This window comes from Tachypleus tridentatus, chromosome 10 (assembly GCF_004210375.1).
Source record: "Tachypleus tridentatus isolate NWPU-2018 chromosome 10, ASM421037v1, whole genome shotgun sequence".
Classification (NCBI taxonomy): domain Eukaryota; kingdom Metazoa; phylum Arthropoda; class Merostomata; order Xiphosura; family Limulidae; genus Tachypleus; species Tachypleus tridentatus.
Window position 1 is genome coordinate 80,532,063 of NC_134834.1, and position 21,256 is coordinate 80,553,318.

Genomic DNA, 21,256 nt, shown 5'->3' on the forward strand with positions numbered 1-21,256 from the left:
CTAGGGATTTACAACGCTAAAATTAGAGGTTCGATTCCCTTCGGTAGACTCAGGAGATAGCCCAATGTGGCTTTGCTATAAAAAACACTTTTTACGATCTTCCATACGGGCTTGACCTTTCTCTGCTTCAATGCGAGATTGTTTAAGATTGATTTGTTTGAGTTTTAGTTGGATTTCTAACTTATCTTTATTACTCAACTCTGATTGACTAGTGAAGTTACTAGAGTATTCCCCTCATGCTTCCACAGACAACAAACCATCATTGACTAATATTTCAACAATACATTTTTAATTCATTTGTCTCAATTATTTCTTAACTTCTAAATCTAAAATTTTGGCAGCTTCGAGCAAATCACTTTTGTATATTTTTTTTAGTTGTTCAAGAAAACCTTGATAATCAAACATGATCAAATCTTGTTGGCACTGATAAATATAAATCGAATTATGATTTGACTTTTAATTTATTTCGAATTTTGTTTCTCATTCAGATCTCGGACACGAGGCCTCAGTTTATTATATTTTACTATTTAAAATAATCGGAAAGTTTAATTTTAATTTAGAATTTTACTAAATGTTAATATGTGCCAACAAGACTGATACACACAATTTTCTTTGTTAACACAAAAATATCTTAATATACAAAAAACAATATAATTTATAGTAACGATTATTATAAATAGTTAATACAAATAATTATTTATATACAAAAATTTCACAAACTCAGAAACAATATTCAGTTTTCTATTTGGTCTGGAACTTAATATTTTATCAATAGTTCAGGTCTACGAGGCGCAAATTATTTTAAAATTGTTATACAGATATACTTAACTTGACAGAAATGCTAGCTAGTTCTATTCTTCTTTGGCCTAACACAGTTTGCAAGCTTACCTTTCACAGAGGAAAATAGATATATAATGTCCTTGTAGAAATACTAAAATCGGAAGTTAATTCTCTGAAACTAAACTGTTCGAAGTCTGCAAACATTCCTGATGAAATTCTGTAGTTTTTCGATTAATAAGTGTTAACCACAATTATAGCTTCCAAGGCTTATTAGTATACTGATTGCAGCTGACAAACAATAATCTATCATTCTCTCGACTAGCTTTCATACTAATTAGGCGAGATTCTCAAACGTTAAAAATATTCGAAGATACAATAGTATCTTTATAAACCATATATTGTTGATTCTTCCTCTCGAGAATCTTCTACAAATTTAGAGAACAGGCTTGCGTCACATGCATCAAACTGAAACAAACATAGGTATTAAAATAAATGTATAACATTGAATCATTTACAGTTATTCAGAGACATTCAGAATCATTCTCCATTAAATGTATTAACAAATCACTACTAATTAGTGAACTTATCCCAACTCTCTAAGACAAATCAGTTTCACTTAGAAATAACGCACTATGGATAATATTTAAAGTACACGCTAATAATATTTAATACGCCACTATTCTTCAGCTACGTTCTCATACATATTTGACTAATTAAATTTCAATTTGATACTTTGTCCAAATACATGATGTTTGGCTTAAACGTTGTATCATAAATGAAAATATGAATGGTAGAAATAATCAAACATGACCTTAAAACAAATAAGTGACCTTCCTGTAAAATTTTACAACATTTACACAAATATAAATTCATTTAACTAATTACTTAATGTGAGGGGAAACAAAACTCACCACAACCATGATAAAAACTGAAATATTTTCAGCTCTGTACATAAGTAATGCCTTGCATATGTTAATAGTTTACATTCGACAGCTTAAGAACAACTTGGTAATATTTGTTCATGATTTTAAGGATTTATTCCCAGTATAAGAATATAGAACATACTATAACAATTCTTACAGAATGCTATGATTTGGAAGTCGCTCAGGGATCGATAGAAACGCTTTCGACATATCTTTAAAATGTTCAATGTAAATGTAAGATTAATATTTTTTTATTCTTCTAAGAGAGCGAAAACTCCTAAGATTGCAATTTTTATATTTACATTTTAGTAGAGATGAAACACTATTTAAGGACTTTTCTATCCTATATAGGATATCCACGGGTATCGAAACTCGACTTCTAGCAATATTCTTGGATAGGAAATAAGAGTCATAAAACAACTGGGCATAAGAAATATCAATATTTTACTTTCATCAGCATCAATATTTTTACTATTAAGATAATATAACAAAAATACTTCTCTTTATTACATTAAAACATTTAGCTGTTGTTGTTTTAAATTAAGCACAAAGCTACACAATGAGCTGTCTGTGCTCTGCCCAATACGGGTGTCGAAAACCGGTTTTAGCGTTGTGAGTCCGCAGACATTCCGCTGAACCACTGGGGTGCCATCCATTCCGTGTAACTTACAGATCAAACTGTTTTGCCTTGGAAAAATATAAACGATAAATTTATATTCAGATTGTTTATTTTCGAAATTAGTGCAAAACCACACGAGGGCTATCTGCGCTAGCCGTCTCTAATTTAGCAGTTTAGCGTATTTGGTGAGATAGGGATTCGAACCTGCGACCCTCATATTACAAGTCAAGTGCCTTAACCACCTGGCCATGCCGGCCGCTAATCCACAGATCTCGAGAGAGAACGGAAATTAATAAATAAGTCTGGTGAACATAGCTATGTCACTACAAAATTAGAAATCTAGAAGTGAAACAATCCAACTGACAAAAACAACAACTTTCAATAAACAAAACCTTTCAATACATAACAAATAAGATGTTAGTTGGAAACACGGTCTAATAGAAATAACAGAGTTTCCAGAAACAGTTTTGTTAAAATAATCCAATGAGCTGCTATTTTTGTGTCAATAAAATATTAGTACGAATTTCAAAAAAATGTGAAGTAGGAACAGAATACATTATTTAGAAACATTATTTAAATAACAAATAATAGACGTGTTAAACAATTCACCAAGCTAGCATTTTTAGTCGAAAGAAACAATCAGTTTCAACTCATCAAAATCAAGAATGACTATTGTATTAATTTGTATTACGAAGTTCATAGAGACATCTCGTTACACGTCAACTTCACCTATGATATTTTTAGAATACCATGTTCAGGTGATATCATATTATGATATTTGTTTAATGATGAAACTTAATGAAATGCTGAAAAATTGTATCTTTAACTAAGATTTACAAAATATCAGGTGAATGAAGTTTTAAAACGTGTTTTCAGTGTAATGTAGGGAAAAACCTTTAAAGTTTGTATCGTTTTTACATCATAAGTAAAACAAATACTTAGCACAATAACGCTAAAGTTTTTAACATTATACCACATGTAAAATTTATACAGTTTATCGTGCAATAAAATTAGTATTCCACATAATCATGCTAAAATATAAAAACTCTAAAACTTTTAAAATTTTTAGCAAAACAACTGTTTACGTTTTAAGAAACCAAGACACCGAAAGCGGAATGTACCAAATTCAAGTCGACATAACTCAGTTGAATCTCAATGATTCCCTCCATATAACAGCTGGAATTAAATAGAAAAGTCACGGAAACTCAACGTGCTGTTACCTAAATGGAAATGTTTTAAGTTATGTGGAGACAATACTTCATATTGATATGTCCTACAATTCTACAGTGGGCATTTCTAACCCTTCAGATTAACGTCAGAAGTGTAACTATATAAATTATTATATCTTTGTTTCTCTAATTAAATGTCTTTAAAAACTGTATCATTTTAATTATCTGGTACATGTTCACGTATTCTTTGTCTCAGTACCTTCTTTATTCATCTCTGAAGACATGTTTTGACCTTTCTTTACCAAATCAGAAATAAAATTGGCACCCGTAAAACCGTTTTTTTCAACTTAATGTAAAGTGTTACTTCAATCAACCTACATATATGGATGTTTTTCCTCAAATAATAGTTTTTTACATCACCTGAACTCTCAGGTACACTTTACCTAAATACCTGAACTAGATGAAGTACTGCAGGTACACTTTACCTAAATACCTGAACTAGATGAAGTACTTCAGGTACACTTTACCTAAATACCTGAACTAGATGAAGTACTCTCAGGTACACTTTACCTAAATACCTGAACTAGATGAAGTACTCTCAGGTACACTTTACCTAAATACCTGAACTAGATGAAGTACTCTCAGGTACACTTTACCTAAATACCTGAACTAGATGAAGTACTCCCAGGTACACTTTACCTAAATAGAAATAATTCTACAAATCTAAACACTGGTTTGAAATCATTGTGACTGAAGAAGAGAAAAAGGTGTAAAAATGGTAAATTAATTTGTATATAAAACTAGAATAAATAAACAAGTAAGCTTACTTCATTTGTAAACAACCCTACCCCGCTAGTACAAAGGTAAGTCTTCGGGTTTACAATGCTTCGTTCCCCCTCGTTGGGCTCAGCAGATGGCCCGATGTGGCTTTACTATAAGAAAACACGCACATTCGTAAACAAGTTAATATCCCGAAACAGTTACTTCTGAATAAATACCTTAACCCTGTTAATTAAAATTACTGTACCTAAAAGCCTCTTGTATTTGTTGTTTTCCATTAGAAGGAGCAAGCACTGATTCTGCTCTGTTCATGGATAATTTATATATATACACTTGGTTGGAATCCATGTGATATCATAAAATATTTCCGTCTCTTTAATTAATCTGTGGAAAGTCAATTTCTTAGCGTGCACAGTGGTTGGCAGGAGAGTGCTGATCTTACCACTGGTCAACAGTTCAATCTTAGTAATGGCAGCAGATATCCTTAGTAGTTTTGCCGTAAATACAAAATAAAATTGCACTCTGAGTTTCAGATATTTGAGCTTGTACAATTATTTATTTTGAGCATTAGTATAATTATTTGTAATTATTATTTTATGTGTGTTATTGGAATTTTCTAGAGATAGAATGTTTTCTTGTTTCCGAAATTGTTCCCTGGTTGGACAATGGTAAGTCTACGGACTTGTAATATCAAAAGTGAATATTCAGCTTTACCTGCGTGCACATATTTTCAAATACGTTTGTTTTGAATTTTGCACAAAGCTACACGAGGACTATCTGAGCTAGCCGTCCTTAATATAGCAGTGTAAGACAAGAGGGAAGGCAGATAGTCATCACTACCCACCGCCAACTCTTGGGCTACTCTTTTACCAACGAATAGTGGGATTAACCGTACATTATAACGTCCCCACGGGTGAGATGACGAGCATGAGAAGGTGTTTATGATGTTTTACGTTATTAATTTTGTAAGGTGTTATGTTGTGATTCTTACTCACTTTTATACATCTCCCAGAAGATCAGCGATACCTTTACGAACTTACAACCCTAAAACTCTGAATTCGATTTCCTACTGTGGAACCATCTCGGCTCATAGATTGTTAACCATTTCACTAGGTGAAATATTCGGTTTGTGAGTCGATTACAGTTATTGTATTAGTTTATTTACAGTTCTATACGCTGGAAACTTTACCGTTTGTTATATGTGAGTCATGCTAGTTTAAGTGCCAAACCCACGTATTTAGAGGATAATCAAAATGTAGATATTTAAAACTGTCGAGTGAAAAGTGCGTGAGCTTTTACAAATGTCAGCTTCAGTCAATTGAAGTCTGTTTGAAAATTAGTGAATTACCTGGGAATTTTAAATGATTAAAAACAATGTTACTCGTTTATTACCTATTACGGTTTTAATGCTTATTATACATGTGATGGACTTGATATTTTAAACCTTCATAAATAACTCTTTTTTTTCTCATTCGGTACTTAAGTTTCCAGAATTGCGCCTTTCAATTAAAAACTCTCAATATTACAAAAATGCCACATTATATTAGAGTTTAACACTAAATTTCAAGGATGGTTCCCTACAGTGGACATGAAGCAAGTTGCCCATTCGTCACAAACATATGACAGAAATTATTGTTTGTTACAAATTTTTTAAGCATTAGAAGTGAGGTTATGGACCAGTCGTCATTATCTCTACTGAGAGCTAATAACGTTTTTGATGATACGTTATTTGTTAAGACAAACCATATGTAAAAATAACAACTCAAGTTCAGTTCCTTACGGGGATAAAACAACTTTCAGTTTATTCTTCTTGTAATGAGAGTAAAATATTAAGAATATTTTCATACTTATGGCAAAAGCTGTTGCGAATAAAATCAATGTTCTTTTTATGTTATGTCCAATACGATGACTTAAAACAACTTTTAATTGTTTTTATCACTGTTAATCAGTTTATAACTTATTATTTTCATACGTTTCGTTTAGTAGTCGGCTATAGTGATCAGGAAAGATCTCTAAAGAGCTATTCTGTGTATTATTCTTAGCAGAGGTTCGAGCCTAGATATTCTTGATGGAAATTCGGTACGTTATCAACTCCACACAGTAATACCGATTTCGGACATTCCTAACTTATGAGTTTCTTTTGCAATCAGACATAGAAGTGGGAAAAAACCAGATAAATAATTTGTAAAACAGTAAAATATGTTTTAATATGACTGTAAGTAGTTATGATGACGAGAAACCCACTTGAAGTAAAAATGTATTCTAAAGACGACTGGTATTGGTATTAAAACTTTAACTGAAATAAAGTTCAGTACAACGTTTAAAAGTCAACTTTCAGATAATATTTTAATAAACATACCAGCCTCATTCACAACACATGGCTTATCGCTGCTGTTAGATAGATCAAAACTGACCATTGTCAGTTATTTGAAATATTTATCAAATATATAGCAACAATGTTTCAAAACATGAGATAATTCAAATGATAATGAAATTTTACATATTTAAGTATAACTGACCTTTCATTTTGTAAACAAAATTTGTTCTAAGCCACTAATACAGTCCGATAACTTGCTGTATGTTGAGTACAGTATGCCATAATCGTACGCTAACCCGTCAGTTATTGATAAGATACAGTTTGTGTTTTGTGCGACAACATAATGAGCTTACACAGATAGCGGCAATGTTTCATCATTGATAATTACGTTTTAAAAACGTACAGTTTAATTAAATATAAAGAGTGTATTTCAGTGATATGCATGACTACATATTTAGTTTCTAAAGTGAACAATCTATTTTCAATACATTGTAAACAGACAGACAGCGACAGTGTATTCTAACTGACTTCTATTTTAATAAAAGATTTTATACATATATTGTAATTGTCACACGTCTAAGTAGGATAAAACTTTCACCTTATTTTGGGAAGATTGAAACACTCTGATAGGTTTCTGGTACAGTATATAATAGTATATGGTGAGAAGTAAAATAGTCATTTAAACATTAAGTAAATCTGAGAATCTTTACTCACGTGATTGAGTCAGTTTTAATTGAGATATTGTTCTTTCAGGACTATTTAAATGATAAGGAAAAGTAATTAATTTAATGTTAATAAGTGTTTTATGACAAATTAATTATAAATGTATTAATTAATTAATGTTGAATATCTTTGTTAATGAAAATTTAATTATTATTGAATTATTACTACGAGTCTTTTTTCATTAATGATTTAGTTATAACTGATTAGTGTTAAAAGTCCTATTTATAACGAATTAATTAATGCATCATTATTGAGTGATGTTTTGAACTTTACCAAGTGATACTACTACGTAGTCATCCAAGCGATATGTGGGACTATGAGAAAATGATAACAGTGAAAATGGCCTAGCATCGCGTCCTCTGGTGATATCTTTTAGAATTCTCACGTCTTTATCTTTAATGACATCTTTCCCCTGACCCCTTGTCCTCATTCTTCTCGTACATCCAGAATTGAGCATTAACTACTTACAGAGATACTTTCTCATTTCTGATAGAAAATATGACTCATTGAGGAAACAGAAAGACAAACTTTGTACCAATTTATCTGCAATAACTTTTAACGTTTGGAAAGAAAAGAATATGACAAGAAGTAGTAACACCAAAAGAATAGGAAAAAGCCAGACATGGGACAAAAGAACTTTACATTTATTTAATTCATAACACATAAACTCAACTTAACATAAATCAAGTCAGTGAAACCTAGATGCCCCTCTTCAGAAACATCTGTACAGTTAGTTTATTAAATCAGCTAACGAACCAGAGTTTCATTCTAATGTTTTACAAAAAAAGGTTATCCTGTTTTTTCGACGATTTCTATAATTTACTGAATAAGTAAACTCTTGGGCTACTCTTTTACCAACGAAAAGTGGGATTGACCGTCACATTATAACGCCCCCACGGCTGGGAGGGCGAACATGTTTAGCGCGACTCGGATGCGAATCCGCGACACTCAGATTACGAGCGCATGCCTTAACGCGCTCGGCCATGCCAAGCCGCATGTAAAAACGGCTGGTATAGGTTGAGAAAATTTTTTTATGTAGAGGAGCGAACAATGTATCCACCTTCTTCGGTCATCGTTGGTAAAACGGTGTAATGTTGCGCATCTTTATTTCAGGAAGTTTCTTATGTGTAAAGCTCAACTCTAAGAGAAAATAGGATTTCTTTCCTGTTCCTCAACGTTCGAAAATATTTTGCAAGGTTATATGATCCCTGTATATCACATCATAATGTTTACAAAGAAAGACACTTTAGGAAATAGTTTCTCAAGCTGAAGGAAAATATGACGGGTCAATAACATTGTGCAACACTCAAAAAAGTACAAGAGACCTGTGGCCATTTCTATATGCAAAATGACATGGGAAATCCATTTCTGGCCTTTTTTTGTTGAATTAGGCATGGTTTTTGCAGAATTGTCACTGTATACCCTTTTTGTCATTATTATTAAATAAAATTCTCTACCGCATTCTAAAATGGTTTTCAACCCGGGGCTGGAGACCAATCTTAGTAACACCTACAATGTGATATGATTAATAGCACAGTACAGTTTAAAATCATATTTTCTGGTTTATTATTATGTGCTTATATTTATTTGAGTTTATCACTTAATATTTTATACTTCAAAGCTTGTGTTTAATGTTGTTTATTTTTTCTTTCAGACCTTATTTGTTTTCAACAATGAGTGCAAGACAGTGCAAAAATGATCTAAACAGATTCTGTTACATATGTGGGGAATTAACTTTTGCTAAAGAAAAGCGCAGTATTACACGCCGTATCAAGAAAATGTACAAGGCGTACTTCGTTTGTGACTTAGGAGACCAGGACAAGTCATGGGCTTCTCATGTGTGTTGCCTTACATGTGTGAAGACATTGAGTGCCTGGTATGCAGGAAAAATGTTCACATGAAGTTTGGTGTGCCAATGATTTCGAGTGAGCATAAAGACCACTCTAATGATTGCTATTTTTGTAAGTAAGACTTTACAGGCTGTACTACAGCAAAGAAAAAGAAACATAGTTTACCCAAATTTGCAATCAGCAATACGCCCAGTAGAGCACTCAGAAAATTTACCTGTGCCCAAACCTCCAGATCAAAAAATGCAGAGTTCCATCAGTGCAGATGAACATTCCAGTGGTGAATATGTGGAGCCCAATCATCCAGAAAGCGAGAATAAACCAATACCATTTTCTCAAGAGGCTCTAAATGACTTGTGCAGGGATCTCTATTTAATCAAAGACAAAAGTGAGTTTCTGGCATCAAGGCTTCAAGAACGTAATCTTCTTGAGAAAGGAGTGAAGATAACACTGTACAGGAAACGTACAGAGGATCTGCTTGCATTATTCACCATGAAGGATGACTTATGCTTTTGTAATGACATCACTGAACTTTGTAAGCAACTGGAAATGCCATATGATAACACCAACTGGCGACTTTGCATAGATGCATCCAAGGACAGCATCAAAGCTTTTCTGCTACACAATAGTAATACTCTGCCTTCTGTTCCCATAGCTTATAGCACAACCATGAAAGAATCATATGAAAATCTGAAAGCAATTCTAACAAGCATACAGTATGATGACCATAACTGGCATATTTGTGCAGATTTCAAGGTTGTGGCCATGCTTACTGGCCTTCAGCTTGGCTATAATTTTGCTGCTTCCTGTGCTTATGGAACTCCAGAGCAAGAACTGAACATTATGTACGCAAGGATTGGCCGATCCGAGATGAAATTGAGCAAGGAAAACACAACATCATGCACAAACCACTTGTGAAAAGTGATAGAATTCTTTTACCACCTTTGCATATTAAACTTTGTTTGTTTAAGCAATTTGTGAAAGCCTTGGACAAGGAATCCTCCACATTTGCATATCTTGCAGAGAAGTTCCCTTCCCTGAGTCAAGCTAAAATTAAAGAAGGTATCTTCATAGGTCCCCAAATTCGAAAAATTGTACTTGATGAAACCTTCATTACACATCTCAAGAGAAAAGAGAAACTTGCCTCTTAGTCATTCAAGAAAGTTTGTGATAACTTCCTGGGGAATCATCGTTCAGAAGACTATGTGCAAGTTGTGAATGGTCTGCTGAGTCATTATCATGATATTGGATGTAACATGTCTCTAAAAGTTCATGTGCTCCACTCTCATTTGGATTTTTTTGCGGAAAATCTTGGTGATGTGAGTGATGAACATGGCGAGAGATTCCATCAGGATATTTTAGTGATGGAGCGACGATTTAAAGGAAAATGGAACCCTGGCATGTTGGCAGACTACTGCTGGGGTATAAAAAAAGAAGATCACACTCCACACAAGAGGCTTAGAAGAACAAAAGTTGTTTAAACTGACAGGTGTGTGTTTTTAGTTCATAACCAATAAATGTTTTGTTATACCAACTAAATTTTTGTTTTGTTTTTTGTAACTTTCAGTATATGCAATGTTGTGTTCAATACACGACATTTTGCAGTATATTATAAAACATATGGTTCATGGTACAGGAAAACCGTGCCTAATCTGGAGGAATAAAGGTCAGATTCAGAATCAGGACAATTTTTTGACCCAGAAACAAGTCTTACTTAACTTGTACTTTTTTTGAACCTGAAATTTGTTGCACTGTGTAATTTTCGATTTAGCAACACGATGAACAATAGTGTAGTTTTCGGAATTGAGTGTCCAATAAAGGAATTTTTACCACAATGCAAGGTAAGTCGAAGCTTTGTTTGTGTTATGAGACGTAATAGTAATGATAATAACCTCAAATATGAGTAACTAATTACAAATTACACTAAACTACTATTCTAGGTATTACCTATAACGATAGTGGATCCAATCATAATAGCCTTACTTTATGTACTTAGAAATGGCATTAGATTAAATTACTTTGGACTTTTGAATCTATATGAAGTCTACTCAACTAATGCCAACTCAAAAGTCTAAAAGCAATAAAAACGACACTCATAGAAGAAAAGTGTGATTTTCAATTTTTGTTCTACTGTCTCAGTTTCCTCTGTTTAGTACCTTCATACCTTCTGCCAGTACAGCGGTAAGTCTACGGATTTATAACGCTAAAATTAGGGGTTCAATTCCTCTCGGTAGGCTTAGCACATGGCCCGATGTGCTTTTGCTATAAGTAAAAAGTACAAAACCAACTTTATTTTATTTTAACATGTTATATTTGAATATTGCTTTTCTCAAATATTCCTACACAACTTTTTAGATCTATTTTCTCATATAGTCGAACTATATAATTTGTTTAAACATAAGTAGAAAATGCATTGATTGGTGGATACTTTCTACCTTTAGACATGGTCTACTATAACATATTTATGTCATCTTCGGAACTTCCTGAAGTTTACCTAAATGATCAGACATCCCTCATGTTGTCTAAATATATCATATACTTTACTGTAGAATTTACCAAGATGACAAAATAATTAATAAGTCACAATAATTTACGTCTCTCACAAGTAATTATTGTTTTCTTAGTCATGTGGCATTTATAATGTATTTGTTGCTATGGCGATTTCTTTTATAAACATGCTACTGTAATGAAGTGTTATTAGTTTCCCATCGTGTTTTTAAAAGGTTGGTATTAAAGAACGATAGATAAAAGTTCTGAATAATTCTTACAAAACACAACATTGGAAATGTATGGTAACCAATCAAGGGCCAATAACAAAACCCACAATAAAGAACAACAACTGTTCTTCAACCCCTGACCCCATAAATTAACTTTGAATCGCTATTTAAATGTAAGATAAATTCTTAAAGTAATATAAACGTATTCTATGTAACACTTGGGTTATTAAAATACAATAATTTTTAATGTATTTCTAGTTGTTACTGATTCGATAGTGACCAATGTTATGTACTTTAGTTGCCTAAAGATACACATGTTCATATACAAGTCACTTTTTAGACAAATTTAGCTGAGCTCATTAGCATAAAAAAGCTTCAGATATTAAACAAACAAGCTTAATGAGTACATGAAATTAAAAGTAACATTATCTAGATTCTTTTCAAATAGTAAAGACGTGTACACTTTAGTCTGTTACAATACAATTAAATCAATGTTAACCTCCTTCATAAAGGATAAAACTTCTAGATTCCTGTGACTACTTCACGAGTACCAAAATTAAAATTCTCCTATTATTGACAGAAAATACTGTGTTTGTGTTAGAGTTTTTTACTGAACTAAGAGATAAAAAAGGAAAGTGTGTGAAACAATCACTTTATTTAAACAGTAATTTTACCATTTCCCAAATATATTTAAGCATCCAAAGTAGAAATGATATCTGAATAACATAAAATTAAGTCTTCAACACTCGTTTATCATCAATTTTCATCAATACATCACTCAAAATGGGATTTTGAAAGGAAAATTTGGATGGTCTTCCATCCTAAAAAAAATAAAAAAAAACCAGTTCCAGCTCCGTTAAACAAACAATGAAAAATCACTTTATTTTTAATGTTTCTTCTGTATGCGTAATGCTAAATCTGTAAAAGATAAAACGTATTTGGTTTATTTTTTTTAATTTGTTCGTTTGAATTTCGCGAAAAGCTATACGAGGACTATCTGTGCTAGCTGTCCCTAATTTAGCAATGTAAGGTAATACAGCTAGTTATCACCACCCACCGCCAAATCTTGGGCTACTCTTTTACCAACGAATAGTGGGATTGACTGTAACATTATAACGCCCCCCCACTGCTGATAGGACGAACATGTTTGGTGAGACGGGGACTCGAACCCACGACTCTCAGATTACGAGTCGAGCGCCCTAACCATCTGGCCATATCGGGCCTTTAAAATTCTTATTTGTGTCAAAATTATAGACTGAAGAACATTATTCCAAGTTCTATCACTCTAAGCTATTTATTAATTTATATCTAGATATACATCTTTATTAAGTAACTAAGTCAAATAACATTTAAAATCTAAAATAATTAAGTTAAAACTTATTATTTCAATATATTTAAGAAGAATAGATTGAAGCTGAATACATAAAAACTTACCAATCATATTTAAATAATCTAATATTCTTATCCAAGGCATTTATCTGATTTACTTCTTCTTCAGACAAGTTGAAATCATAGATCTATGTAATGGTAAAATATAAAACAACAACAAATAAACGTTCACAAGAATAAAATAATATGATCCAAAATAATACAAATGAAACACATCACAATATTAATTGTATATTTTACTGAGCTCTCACATCCAAGAAGAAAAAAACTTACCTCGAAGTTTTCTTTGATCCTTATTGGTTTTGAACTTTTTGGAATAACTATAATTCCTCGCTGAATCAACCATCGCAACAAGATCTAAAATAATAGAAATAATTTCATGTAAATTAAAACTATAAAGGTGTATAGTTAAACCCGTGGTGGGCAGAACAGAGGTAGCCCTTGCGTAACTTTGTGCTTAATTCTAAACAAACAAGTGTACAGAAAACTAAATCACAAAAATATAAAATGAAAAATAATTCTAACACAGACTGAAAAGCAAAAGTACTGGGACAACACTCCAACGATAGCAATGGGCCCATTCATGTTGATAAAATTTACGAGTATTATGTGGGATTTATGTAAAAACCGTAACAGACAACAAATTTAAGTCAAAATACCATGAGAAAAGCAACTTTGTGACGTTTAAAGAGTATAGATGTGTGACTTGATTCATTGACGTTAAGTATGTATAAGGCAAGGCAATGGGCTATCTCTGCTCTGTCTACCATGGGTTTCGAAACATGGATTCTAGCGTTGTAAGTCTGCAGACGTACCGTTGTTCCACAGACGGGGGGTGAGCAGAAAGATAAATGAACGCCACATTAATATTTGGAGTTCTGAAATATTTTATTCTGTTTTTACCTATCCAAGCTCATTAGGGTAATATGCTGTAAAAATGGAAGACCTCTGGATATACTAACTCAGAAGATCAGTCAAAAAACCCACCCAAAAATACATCTAAAATTTTTGTGAATTAAGAGAAATTTGTTAAATAAAACAAGATGCTTATTTATACAGTCATTTGGTATTTTATTAAAATTACAGAATTCTAAATCATTATTACACTGTGCACTAACAGTTCCATGGTACTGGAATTGCTGAATGTTACATCTTCAACAAGTGAAAACATTTCCTTCTAGTTCTCAAACTCCAGACTTTTAGCTGATTTCAGGAAAGGAGCCAGCATTCTTACTTGCAGTCATGGCTTGTTTGCAGTGGTAGACACTTTTCTTTCGTGTTTTTTTTTATTTTCCACTCACGACTATAAACAAATTCATTAAGCAGAGTTGTTACGATACAACATTGCTAAAATTACATTGCACTTTGCTGTTTGTCAAATCTCCGTGATCTTTCACAAATAAATTAAAGCTTGACTGCTGTAGCGAAATACACTTTGCGTAGCGCAGCACCATTTCTTTCCAGTTTTTTGCACAGTCAAAACCGACTCAAACTTTTATTGCAGAAACACAAGCCCGCATACAATCTCTGTTACTGTTGATGAGTGGGAAAGATTTCTTTAACTTTTAAACAGCGGGTATCTTGTAGGTTGCAGTAAGGTAATACAGCTAGTTATCACCACCATTGTTAAAAATATCAATGGTATCATGGTACTCACTCAATGATTAAGGTATGATTAAAGCATGAGTCCGAAAATAAAAATTTACATCCTCGGAATTAAAGTTGATACCTTTACCTGAGCTGGTGTTTTCTGGTTCCTTTCAGCAATGGCTTGAATAGAAGTATCTTTCAAGAGGTTTGGTAACACAGCATCTCTGCTCAAAGAAGAAAAAAATGTTTCTAGCATATAGCAGTGACTTATTACGGGGGATAGCTCCCTTTTAATATTGTTTAAAAATTTAAGTTACATTTTAGAAAATGTGCTATTACATATTAATAAATACATTTTCAAAAATAAACATATTTTTTAAACAATATAAAAAAGGGAGTAACTAGCCAACCTCCCTCAATCAGCTACTATGTAGGTAGAGTAATTAACTTCTTCTTAATGCCAGTTAAATTGTTTGTTGTTTTTGAATTTCGCACAAAGCTACTCGAGTTAGAAGTGTAAGCCTAAAGGGAAAACAGCTATTCATTACTACCCACTGCCAATTTTTAGGCTTCTCTTTTACCAACGAATAGTGGGATTGACTGTCACATTTTAACGCTCCCATGTTGAAATGGCGGGATTCCACCAGTATTCGAAACCGCTACCCTCAGATTACGGGTCGAGTGACTTAACCACCTGACCATGCCGACCCGCTCGTGAAATAGCTGAACAAATCTGAATAAACGTTTTTAAAGAAAATAACATGATTAAGTTAATGAACAATTCGTATAAACTCAACTGAAAACGCTTACCCATCCTTGGTTTCATTTTTAGACAGTGAGGTATACCTTCCACAAGTATTTCATCAAGAAATTTTATGCAACGTAAAACAAAATTAAATTTCTTTGCTTATGATAATTTATTTGTGCTCAATACTTACATTCCAAAATTTTCTTTCAAAACTATAGATAGACTAGGGTTGCCAAGTGGACCGTAGGCAGTAAAGGTGATGTTAAGTTCTTTGCACAATTCAAATAACTTGACTTGAGGTAAATAAGCATGACATTCAACCTAAAATAGTGTAAACAACACATAGTTTTAACATTAGATTTAAAGATTATAAAAGCACAAAGTACAAGAACATATATTACAAACATAATTATATACCTAAATCAAGATATAAAATTACCTGTAACACCCATGGTAAGAAGATGTGTAGTACACCATACAAACAGTCAGCAAATTGCCAATTCAAGTGTACAAGAAACATATATATATATATGTATACAACTCAATGCAATACATTAATTAATTGTTAATAGGCGATTAAAATGAACACTAAAAAGTAGTAGTTAATTTAATATAAACAAGAAACAGCACAATAAAATTCAAATTGAAAAACCACACTTCAACTGCCATTCCATACTGTTCTCTTTATTTCATAATAAATAATGCCTCTGGTCGTAGCAAACAAATACATTGCGGATATTCTATATATCAGGCACGCTACAAATTACGGCAGGTATTGTGATTAAAATTAATTATTTAAAAGTATTTAATCATCGGGGTTCTCGAATATTGAGCAATTTGCCTTCACCCCACTCGAGGATTGTTAACTGGTACGGATTTACAAACCAAAGCGGTTATGACGTAAAATATACAACTTAATATTCTTAAAGTGACAACCAAGTGGATAAATAAAGTAGCTAACATCCTATATATTTTCCACAATATTTTCTCTGCGAACAATAACTTAACCCTAAATGTAGTTTCATATTTATTATAAAACGTAAAAGCTCTAATAAGCCAGTCCTTATAACAATTACCTTCTGTTTATTCTTCAATTAATTAACATTGTGCATATACTATTATCAGAAACTGTTAAAATATTTTTAACTGGGACGCAATAATTTCTCTTAACAATACAGACAAAACAATGCTATCAGAGATGAATAAACCAAGAATAGGTTTTGTTTGGTTTCTTTTGAATTTCACGTAAAGCTATACGAGGGCTATCTGCGCTAGCTGTCCATAATTAAGTAGCAAAAAATTAGAGATACTCTTTTACCAACGAATAGTAGTAATTATTGTCACATTATAATGTCACTATGGCTGAAAGGGCAAGCATGTTTGTTGTAACAGTAATTCGAAACCGTGATCCTCACATTGTGAGTCAAGTGGCCTAATCAACTGGCCATACCAGGCCTACCAAGAATGAGAAAATTCAATTTATTTTCTTTATTAAGTTTTTAGTCTCCTGCTAGGATCCAGAACTTCCTTAATATCTTATCGATGCTTTACAACGAGCTAGCACTTTATTATTATTTATTTACTGGCCACGCGCTGAAGTTGTATAATATGAAACACCAACGCTAATAGACTAAAGGTAAACGGTTTATAATGTTTGAAATATGTAAACGTTTCTAGAAAAATATATGAAGTTGCTAGTTAAAAAGCTTTTATCACAGTTATAGTTTTTGAGGTTTATAGTATACCAACCGTGGAAAACCAATAATATATATTGTCTCTTAGCACGGGCCCGGCATGGCCAGGTGGTTAAGGCGCTCGACTCGTAATTCGAGGGTCGCGGGATCGAATCGCTGTCAAACCAAACTGCCATCTTTCATTAGGGACGTTATAATGTGATAATCAATCCAACTATTCGTTGGTAAAAGAGTAGCCCAAGAGTTGGCGGTGGGTGGGGATGACTAGTGCCTTCCATCTAGTCTTACACTTTATATGCAAAATGGCTCGTTTGGGTTGAGAAAATATTTTACATAGAAGAGCGAACAACGTTTCGACCTTCTTCGGTCATCGTCAGGTTCACAAAAAAGAGGTAACTGACCGGAAGCTGACCACATGTTTGAAAGTGGTTGTGTAACTGAGTGTCGGACACTCAGTTTTTGCATATAAATTAGGGAGGGATAGCGCAGAGAGCCCAAAATATAAAAGCCAGACTTCTTGGCGCGATACACTAGTTAATTACCTTTTATAAGCGTCAGGCGAGATTCTAAAAATTTCAGCTAAAACAACAATACTAGTATTTACATACACAAATGTCCCCTTCCAGTGGTACAGCGGTATGTCTGCGGACTCACACCACTAGAAACCAGGTTTTGATACCCTTGGTGGGCAGAGCATAGATACTTCAAGTTGCAGCTTTGTGCATTATTCTAAGCTATCAAAACAAACTTACACAAGTATATTGTTAATTCTCACACTCGAGAATCTTCTACAAATTTAGTGAATAGGTTGAGATTTCGCAATACAAATTTAACAGTATAAATTTCATAAATTTCTAAATATATATTTAATTGAAACAAACATCGATACTACAATAAATATACAACATTAAATCTGTCACATAACCCATAGAGTAAAGTAAATGAATCATTCATTGATAAAAATAGATAACAATAATTCGCTTTGTCAGTTGGATTCTAAATTATTTCAGTCAGCCCGTTTTGGCTTTTGACAAGAAAAGAGAATTATTTCCACATCTATAAATTGATGAAATAGGTCAATAAGAACCCTAACGTGACTAAATCTTTCATATCCATTTTTATACATAAAATACTTTAAATCAGGGGTGTGCAACATTTTTCGTCGGTGGGCCATATAACCAACTTCATCAATCAAGCGGGGCCACTTAAAAAACAAGCTTATTCGTGTACATGCACAATAAATTAAAAAAATTCTCAAAATGCAAGCAATAATATTTTATATTTTTGCATGCGTGATCATTTTAGTGCGACACTTGAAATTTAGAGTCCTTGCAGAGCTTGTCAATATCAGCTTTGACAGAAGTGGTTGCCACTCTTAACTGACTGGTCAAATGTTCATCAGTCAGCTGACTTCTACATTTGGTTTTGATGAGCTTCATTTTGGAGAAAAATTGCTCACAGCAGTAGGTGCTACCAAAAAGGAAGGCAATTCTTTGTGCATGACGGGACAAATTGGGAAACTTTTCACGTACACAGAGTTTGTAAAAGTCTAGCAAACTGTTTTCAGAGAATTTCCTTTTAGTGCCCATGTCAGCCTGCAGTTCAATGAGTTCCATTTGGCAATCATCAGGACTGTCTTCCACTGCCAAATCAAAAGGTTGAGCGAACAATTTCAATCTAATTTCAGTTTGTCTGAAATCTGGAAATCTGTTTGCAAACTCATCACGCAGCTTTTGTACACTGGTTCCATATTTGGTGCAATCCAGATTAGGAAATTCCAGTTTCCTGGTTGCAAGACATGTAAAATGGGTCAATATGGCTCTTCTCAACTGAACCTGGAAAAGTTCCAATTTCTTCTCAAAAGCACAAATATGCTCAAACAACTTATTCACAAGTTGACTTTTCCCTTGTAGTTTTAAGTTTAAATCAGACAGATGCTGTGTAATGTCTGTGAGGAATGCTAAGTCATTCAGCCAGTTCTCATTGCTCAAGAAGTCCACATTCTGACGTTTGCTCTCCATGAAGAACTTAATCTCCTCTCGCAGATTCCAGAATCTCTTCAAAGTAGCAGCTCTACTAAGCCAACGTACAGCAGAGAAGTACAAAACATCTGAATACTCACTGTCCAGCTCATCTAAAAAGTTTTAAATTGTCGATGATTTAATCCTCGTGTTCGAATATAATTTACGCATTGGACGACATTTTTCATGACTTCTGCAAAATCCAGAACTTTGGTGCACAAGCTCTCTTGGTGAATAATGCAATGGCTTACAACTACGTCTTGTGCTCCAATTGCAGTTAGAAATTTCTTGGTGAATCCATTTGTCCTACCTGTCATGGAAGGAGCACCATCTGTTGTAACACCACATAATTTATAAGGATTCAGTTCAAACTTTTCTACAACCTTAAGCACTTGTTCACAAATATCCTGTCCTGTGGTTGTGGAGGAAAGGCTTGCCATATCTAAAACTCTTCGAAAACATCAAAGCCTGCAGTAACAGCTCTGATGAAAATGACAAGTTGGGATGTGTCATTGATATCAGTGCTTTCATCCAAAGCCAGACTGAAAGCTTCACACGAATTCAATCTCTCTTTCAAAGTTTCTTTGATGTCCTCTGAAAGATCTTTTGTCCTGCGTGAGACAGTAAAGCGGGAAAGGCTAGTTTGCTCCACCAAATATTTTTTCTCTGGACATGCATATTCTGTGAATATTGTTAAACAATTTTTAATAAATTCTCCATCACTGAAAGGCCTTCCCTTTTCTGCCATATATTCACAAAGCTTAAAACTCAGTTTTGTCACCAGTTCTGAATTTTTCTTGAAAGTGGTAAAAACACCTTGTTGCTTTTCAATGGATGTTTTTAAATGTTCAATTTTGTCCTTTCGTGCCTGACCAACAATTTCATCAAACTGGGAGGAGTGCTTAGTTGCGTAATGTCGCTTAATATTGTACTCTTTCATGACTGCAATTGTAGTTTGACAGACGAGGCAGACAACACCTTGATTATGTGGGACAACAAGATATTTTGTGCACCATTCACTGTTGAATAACCTTCCCTCATCATCAATTTTTCGTTTCTTAACTGCTGACATTTTACTAGCCCTGAAATCAAAACAAAAATTATTCTCACGAAAATAGCAAAGTGGAAAAAAACATAGAATTTATTTACACATGGAACCTCTTATAGACAGAAACACATGTTTCTAAATTGGCATCCCGATCATAGCCTTCCGGTACTTAAATTAATTGAGAATAGCAAAATACAGTGTGACCTCGCCTATTCGCGGTTCGCCATTCGCGGCCCCGCATATTCGCGGGTTATGCGCGAACTGCGTTTTTGTAGGTCACAGAGACTGAAAGGACTTTTCAAGGAGATTTCTGTTGTATTTACTCAATCAAGCCGTTTTATCAATTGTCGTCTTCACCAAACAAAATTGACTGCTACTGGCTGACTGCCTCAGCTTCCCAACAACGCAAACGGCAAAGCACAGCCCGGTAACACACGGTACAATTTAGTGAAATACATAACAGTATGCAATATTGCTACATTATTACTGCATCAATGAGTATAAGTATCATTAGTGTTTGGGAAGCATTTCATATAGTATATAATCGCATACATATACGTTTTAAAACTGCGTCCAATATTCGCGGTTTTTCGCTATTCGCGGGAGGGTAAAGAACGTAACCCCCGCGAATAACGAGGTCACACTGAACATAGAATCAGATGCATCTGAAAGCAAAAATTTTAATAAATTCAGTAAAGTCACAACAATATGCTAAATAATAATCAATTTACCTTCAATCTCTTGTAGTAACTGTAAAAGGTAATAAAATTTTCACCAATAATGAATGACGAACAGCAGAGGTTAGGGAAAATTGTCGCCAGCGGGCGAAGGCGAGGTTCAGGACATGACGTTGAGTCGTAGACAATAGTGCTAGTGCACGTCACCTATTCA

General features: G+C 33.6%; 1 protein-coding gene across 7 annotated transcripts in view; it reads right to left on the reverse strand.

The window, feature by feature from the left end:
* Positions 1-12,510: 12,510 nt before the first annotated feature.
* The window catches only part of LOC143229685 (1,5-anhydro-D-fructose reductase-like), a 55,859-nt gene continuing 47,113 nt past the window's right edge, over positions 12,511-21,256 (reverse strand). For 4 of the 7 annotated variants that reach the window (XM_076462383.1, XM_076462384.1, XM_076462380.1 and 1 more), the window contains one exon: positions 12,511-12,696. In XM_076462383.1, the coding sequence (XP_076318498.1) occupies positions 12,654-12,696 (43 nt within the window). In that variant the 3' untranslated portion in view covers positions 12,511-12,653. Of the gene's footprint in view, positions 12,697-13,309; positions 13,393-13,537; positions 13,622-14,999; positions 15,079-15,792; positions 15,924-21,256 lie in introns of all 7 variants that reach the window. The other 3 variants (XM_076462385.1, XM_076462381.1, XM_076462382.1) reach the window with 2 other exon arrangements.